This window comes from Neophocaena asiaeorientalis, unplaced genomic scaffold (genome assembly GCF_003031525.2).
Source record: "Neophocaena asiaeorientalis asiaeorientalis breed wild unplaced genomic scaffold, Neophocaena_asiaeorientalis_V1.1 scaffold39, whole genome shotgun sequence".
NCBI lineage: Eukaryota > Metazoa > Chordata > Mammalia > Artiodactyla > Phocoenidae > Neophocaena > Neophocaena asiaeorientalis.
Window position 1 is genome coordinate 6,110,633 of NW_020175670.1, and position 7,254 is coordinate 6,117,886.

General features: G+C 39.4%; 1 protein-coding gene across 5 annotated transcripts in view; it reads right to left on the reverse strand.

Moving 5' to 3' along the window:
- Positions 1-7,254, reverse strand: part of N4BP2 (NEDD4 binding protein 2) — a 117,399-nt gene that overhangs the window by 45,351 nt on the left and 64,794 nt on the right. For all 5 annotated transcript variants that reach the window (XM_024731676.1, XM_024731677.1, XM_024731678.1 and 2 more), the window contains 2 exons: positions 6,773-6,891; positions 3,006-3,144 (listed from right to left, as the gene is read on the reverse strand). In XM_024731676.1, coding sequence (XP_024587444.1) covers positions 3,006-3,144; positions 6,773-6,891 — 258 coding nt within the window. The remainder of the gene's footprint in view (positions 1-3,005; positions 3,145-6,772; positions 6,892-7,254) is intronic.

Below are 7,254 nucleotides of genomic sequence, written 5' to 3' on the forward strand. Positions count from 1 at the left end.
AAAAAAAAAAAAAAAAAAACTACAACACACTGTTGAATGAAGTTAAGAGGACCTAAATAAATCGAAAGGTACTCTATATTCATGAATTGGAAGACAATATTGTTAAGATTGCAATACACCTCAAATTGATCCACAGGCTCAACAAAATCCCCATGAAAATTCCAACTGGCTTCTTTGCAGAAATTGACAAGCTGATCCTAAAATTCACATGGAAATGCATGAGGACCAGAATAGACAAAATAATCTTGAAAATAGTTGAAAACTCACACTTCCTAATTTCAAAACTTACTACAAAGCTACAGTAATCAAGACTGTGGTACTGGCATAATGAGAAACATACAGATCGACGGAATGAAACTGAGAGTCTAGTTATAAATTTATAGTCAATTCATTTTCAACTAGGGTGCTAAGAAAATTCAATGGGGAAAAGCAGTCTTTGCAACAAGTGGTGCTGTTGACAACTGGATATCCACATGCAAAAGAACAGACCTGGACCCCTATCTCATACCATATACAAAAATTAACCCAAAATAGATCAAAGCTCTAAATGTAAACACTAAAACTATAAAACTCTTAGAAGAAAACTCAGGTGTAAATCCTCATGACCTTGGATTAGGCAATAGTTTCTTAGATATGACACCAAAAGTACATCCAACAGATTCCTGTTTCAAGATGGCGGAAGAGTAAGACACGGAGACCACCTTCCTCCCCACAGATACACCAGAAATACATCTACACGTGGAACAACTCCTACAGAACACCTCCTGACCGCTGGCAGAAGACCTCAGACCTCCCAAAAGGCAAGAAACTCCCCACGTACCTGGGTAGGGCAAAAGAAAAAAGAATAAACAGAGACGGGACGGGAGAATAGGGACGGGACCTGCACCAGTGGGAGGGAGCTGTGAAGGAGGAAAGGTTTCCACACACTAGGAAGCCCCCTCGTGGGCGGAGACTGCGGGTGGCGGAGGGGGAAGCTTCGGGGCCGCAGAGGAGAGCACAGCAACAGGGGTACGGGGGGCAAAGCGGGGAGATTCCCACACAGAGGATCGGTGCCGAGCAGCACTCACCAGCCCGAGAGGCTTGTCTGCTCACCCGCCGGAATGGGCAGGGCTGGGAGCTGAGGCCCGGGCTCTGGTCAGAGCACCGGGAGAGGACTGCAGTTGGCAGCGTGAACACAGCCTGCAGGGGGTTAGTGCGCCACGGGTAACTGGGAGGGAGTCCGGGGGAAAAGTCTGGACCTGCCGAAGAAGCAAGAGACTTTTTCTTCCCTCTGTTTCCTGGTGTGCGAGGAGAGGGGATTAAGAGCACTGCTTAAAGGAGCTCCAGAGACGGGCGTGAGCCGCGGCTAAAAGCGCGGACCCCAGAGACGGGCAGGAGACGCTAAGGCTGCTGCTGCCGCCACCAAGAAGCCTGTGTTCGAGCACAGGTCACTATCCACACACCCCCTTCCGGGAGCCTGTGCAGCTCGCTACTGCCAGGGCCCCGGGATCCAGGGACAACTCCCCCAGGAGAACGCACGGCGCACCTCAGGCTGGTGCAATGTCACGCTGGCCTCTGCTGCCGCAGGCCCGCCCCGCACTCCGTACCCCTCCCTCCCCCCGGCCTGAGTGAGCCAGAGCCCCCGAATCAGCTGCTCCTTTAAAAAAAAGAAAAAACGAAAAGAAAACAAAAGTACATCCAACAAAAGAAAAAATTGTGATCAATTTTTAAAACTTTTGTGCTTCAAAGGACATCATCAAAAAAGTGAAAAGACAGCCCTTGGAACAGGAAAAATTCTGCAAGTCATATGTCTGATAAGGGTCTTGTACGTAGACTATATAAAAATTCATACAACTAGAGAATTTTTTAATTGCAATGGGTAATGGATATTAATAGACATTTCCTCAAAGAAGTTATACAAATGGCCAATAAGCACATGATAAGATGCTCAACATCACCAGTAATCAGGGAAATGCAAATCAAAATCACAACGAGATACCACTTCTGTATTAGCCATGTCTTTTATTTCCTGTATTCTGATGCTCTGACATCTGGGGCCTTGGTGACCCCCAGAGACACAGCACCCACCACCTTGGGGTTAGCTAATTCCTAGAGATAAGAAACAACTCACTTGCTAGAACGCTTTATATGTGCAAACCATCCAATCTAGAGCCCATACCCCCAACCACCTTCTTTATGGGGCTCTCACTCTCTGACTACCATCTATATACCCTGATCACCGAAGCCAGGTATCAGAAAACTGGGGACAGTTCCTATGCCCCAGAGCCTGCTGAAATTATTCAAACTAGTCCATCCTAAACCCGCTTATTACTCTGCGTGGCCCAGTCCTTCCTGCAGACACCACAAAAAAGGCTCTTGCCCACACTTCCCCCATACTTCCTTTGCCTCCTTGACCCTGGTGCTTCCTCATGTGGCTTTGGGCCATGCCTCCTGTTTCTAGGGATCCTTCACAACGTTTCCATGTCTGGGAGTCTTACCATACCTGATTAAAACAAATCCCAGGTACCCATAAAACAACTTCACACCCACTAGGATGGCTATAATCAAAAAGACAGATGATAACAAGTGTCAGAGAGGATGTGGAGAAATTGTAACCCTCATACACTGCTGATGGAAATGTAAAAGAAAGCAGCCATTTGGGGAAAATGCTTGGTAGCTTCTCAAATGGCTAAACATTTCCACCCACATTATTTATGCCCTAAGACCCATCATATTACACCCACTGCTATTCAACTAAGCTTCATACTCTACTGTGTAGTCTACACATAAAAAGTTACAGAAATTCCAATGCTTGTTGTGCACAAAGGGTTTAAAGAAAAATAGATAATCAGCTATAAATTCACTATTTTGAGCAAACAGATATTCTAAACCAAATATGCTATTGGTGGTTAAATTTCCAGTCTATGAAAAATGGTGAGAAATAATCATTAAACTATCTAACAAACCAATTGTATTTTCAAACACAATTATTTACCATTACTGTAAAAAATTAAGTAGCTCTATACCTTTTTCTCCTTAGACTTCTGTGCAGTATGAGAAGTGACATTCTCATTTTGGTGAACAAACTCTTGTGCTACCACTGTTTTTACAGGGTCTCCTTCAAGAACACAATTTAGAAATTGCACTGTGTGTTCTAACGAATAGCTGTAGAGAGTTGAAGTACAAATATGAGGTCAATAAATGAAAATAAAAGTTATGTGGAAACATTAACATAAGCAATCTTACAAAATCTTAGAAGAATATGAAAAATTGGCTCACTTCTGAGTTTTAAACATGAAAATTAAATGCTCATTGTGTATCTCAAGACTCAAGAATGAACAGAGAGAAAGTGTAAAGTTAGAGACTCTCAAAAACTAATTTTTTAAATGAATACCGAAAAGTAACATATTGATAATTAATTCATTTTCTTATCTTTTATTCCAGGTAAATTTTCCACAAATCTTTCTTTCATCTTATCACCTATACTTAAGTCCCTTGTTGGAGTCACACATGGTTTCGGTTTCCTTCAAACATCAAAAACAGACAATAAATCCTTAAACTGACATTCTTATCCTGTCAAATTTTACATTTTACTTATACCATGGCGTTCTAGTCAAAGAAATTCTAAGCCGGGATATAGAAAGGAAAAACTAAAACACTACCCTACCTCCCACCCCTACATTATTTAGGCATATTTTCATGGTGATACTATATTATGTGGAATACGAAATTCTACAAAAATTGACAAACATCTGAAACGCTAATGTCCCTGTATCCAAAGAAACTCATTCCAAAGAAAATTATAAATGATTTTATACTGCTCATTATTTCAGACTATTTATGCCTCTGATCTTTTCCAATGGCCAGATAATGAAAAGCTGACCACAAAGGACTGTTTTTGAAATGTGACAGCTATCTAAAATACTGTGATATTTTGCTATTCATCAATTTATTAAAGATAACCCTTGAAGGGGAACCATTTGGGACTACCAATTCTCCTTGAGCACTCTCATCTTGCCGCCTCACATATGCTCAACAAATTGGGGTTTCTAGGGGCTAGAAACTACCAGAAATTAACCACATCCTAACTAGTTCTTAAAATCACCTGGCTTGCCCACTCCTAGGGCCGGAAGCCAGTCTCCACCACAGGCGCTGTTAGCAGTGCATGGCCCTGGAAGATGACACTGCAGGCGTATACTGCAGTAACTGAACGAACCTACCCTTCTTACCCGGGGTGAAACTGAAGCTACTGGTAACTGAGACAATTATCCACCTGTTGGCAGACAAATGGAGGTAATCATTTAATACCATAATGCCTGCCCCGAGGGGCCTGACTGACCAATCACTCTGAGCAACGAGAGGAAGGACTCAACTCAGTCCCCTTACCTTGCCTGGGGAACCACAACTCTGGGTAATTTCACATCAGGGCTTCTTGCCCTAGGTCCCCATAGAAGAGAGTTGCCATATGCCAGCATCACCCTCCTAACCCCTAGTGGCTTGGGATATTTTAACACACAACTCTAAGAAAACAGCTGTTTAGGTAGCAAAAATAAATAGAAAAATTGTGGATTGAAATAATACCATGAAAAACTTGATTCAAGTGACATATTTAGAACTCTGCATACGCAGCAGAGAATATTCTTTTTCAAAAGCACTTTCAGGGACTTTCCTGGTGGTCCAGTGGTTGCGAATCCACCTTCCAATGCAGGGGACATGGGTTCAATCTCTGGTTGGGAACTAAGATGCCACAGGCCACAGGGCAACTAAGCCCACGTGCCGCAACTACTGAGCCTGCACGCTCTGCAGCCCGTGAGCCAGAACTAGAGAGAAGTCAGCATGCTGCAATGAAAGATCCCGCATGCCACAACTAAGACACGAAGAAGCCAAATAAATAAGTAAATAAATATTTTTTAAAAGAGGCACTTTGTGCAATATTTATAATAACTGATCATGTATTAAACCACAAAGGAAACCTCAACTTCCAAAAAGCAGGACTCTTTCAGGCTGGATTCTTATACCCCAACACAACAAAACAAACAGTAATCCCCCCCCACCACCAAACTATCAAACCATTTAGAAAATATAAAACTCTTGGATAAATTAGAAAGTCAAAGTGAATTAGAGATTATTTAGAAAAAAAAATGAAAATACTACATATCAAAATCAAAACATTACATATATATCAAAAACATTATACAGAAAAAAATTCACACCCTTAAGTATATTTGTTATTAAAGATTGAAAGGAAACAAACTAACCAAAGAATTGAAAACATAACAAATTTAAAGAGAAAGGAACCATCAAAAATAGAAAAGAATCACCAAAAATAAATGATTAGAGAAATAAAACAGACTTTGATCAATAAACCAAGAGCCTGTTCTTTAAAAGGGTCAATCTGATAAACAGCAATAACAAAGAAAATAGAAAAAAAACATTAGGAAAGGAAAAAAGGACATGATAAATACAAAATAATGTTTTAATTATCACAGAATATTATATACAACTTAACAATAATAAACCTGATGATTTTCTAGAAGACAAACTACCAGAAAAGACTCATGGAAAAAAAGCAAACAACTGGGCTTCCCTGGTGGCGCAGGGGTTGAGAGTCTGCCTGCCGATGCAGGGGACACGGGTTCGTGCCCCAGTCTGGGAAGATCCCACGTGCCGCGGAGCGGCTGGGCCCGTGAGCCATGGCTGCTGAGCCTGTGCGTCTGGAGCCTGTGCTCCGCGACGGGAGAGGCCACAACAGTGAGAGGCCCACGTAACGCAAAAAAAAAAAAAAAATTTACTGCAGAAAATATTTTCATAATATTGGGGTAGGACAGATTTTCTTAAAAAGTGGTAAAACTCAGAACCAATAAGGGAAAAGACTTTCTGATAAAACATGAATTATAATATGTATATGGCTATATCAGAAAAAATTACTATAATCTATATTAACAAAGATAACTACACATGATATATAAAGAGATCTCACAGATCTAGAAAGAAATACAGTCAAAAGGAAGACAGGCAAAGGGTAAGCAATTAATAGAAAAAGAAATTAATGGAAAAAAAGCTCAACCTCAGTAGTAATAAGGAAATAAAAGTTTAAACAGCAATGAAATATTTTTCGCACCAGACTGGCAAAAAATTTAAAGATTCTTAATATCCAGGGCAGGTTACGCTATCAGCACATATAACTAATGTGGAAAGCCCTTTTAAAAGGAAATTTGGCATTAGCTGTAAAAAAATTTAATATACACACTCTGGACCAGCAATTTCATTTTTAGGAACTAGCCTACAATAACATTCATCCATGCACACAAAAATGTATGTTCAAGGATACTCAGTGCAACATGGTTTCCAACTTTTCTTACAGTCAAAAAGCCCATAAACAGAGCATGTTTAAATAAACTACGGTACTTTAAGAAATCACTTAAGAATACTATGGAATACTCTGTAGACTTTAAAAAGAAAAGAGTAGATCACAAAGTATGGACAGAAAAAATAAATAACAGTAAAACTACAAAATAGTACATAAAACACAACCTATTTTTGTGTTTATATAGACACAAAAGCAAATAGGTACACGTGTACACACATACATTAGTGTATGTATATGAGAAAAAACTGAGGAGGAATATGAACCAATTGACAGAAACTCCTCACTTTCTACATTATTGCATTTAAATGGTTTATAATATACCTATATTATTTTTGTTAACAGAAAAATAAGAGATTAAAATGCATGACATATGCTTTCAATGACATCACAACAGAAACTACACACAATCCTTCTAGCACTCACTTGTGGTCCTTGAAAATGTCCACCAGAAAATTTTGGTTAATGGCTGGAAATATCTTAAAGAGCTGTTTCTCCTTTAGTTTAGTGGCACAATCTTTTTCAAATATAAGCGGCTCCCTTCTCTAAAACAAACAAAAAAAAGACAAAAACCATCTTTATGATGGAATTTACAATACTAGTTATGCTGACCCAAAAGCATGGTTATTTTATTGCAAAAAGACTAATAATTTAAAAGCAGTCACAGACTTTCTTCACTGATTAAAGGCTGAAATTAGTAATATAAGTATTCTTGCACAATTTATTTATATCCCATTTTTTGCTAAGTATTTGAAGCTGTTCATTAACACACACACACATACAATCACACATATACATATATGTGTGTGCGTGTGTATATATACTCTCACATATACACACCCAACACATTCAATCATATTATACAAAAAAGGATATATATATATATATATATATATATATATATATAT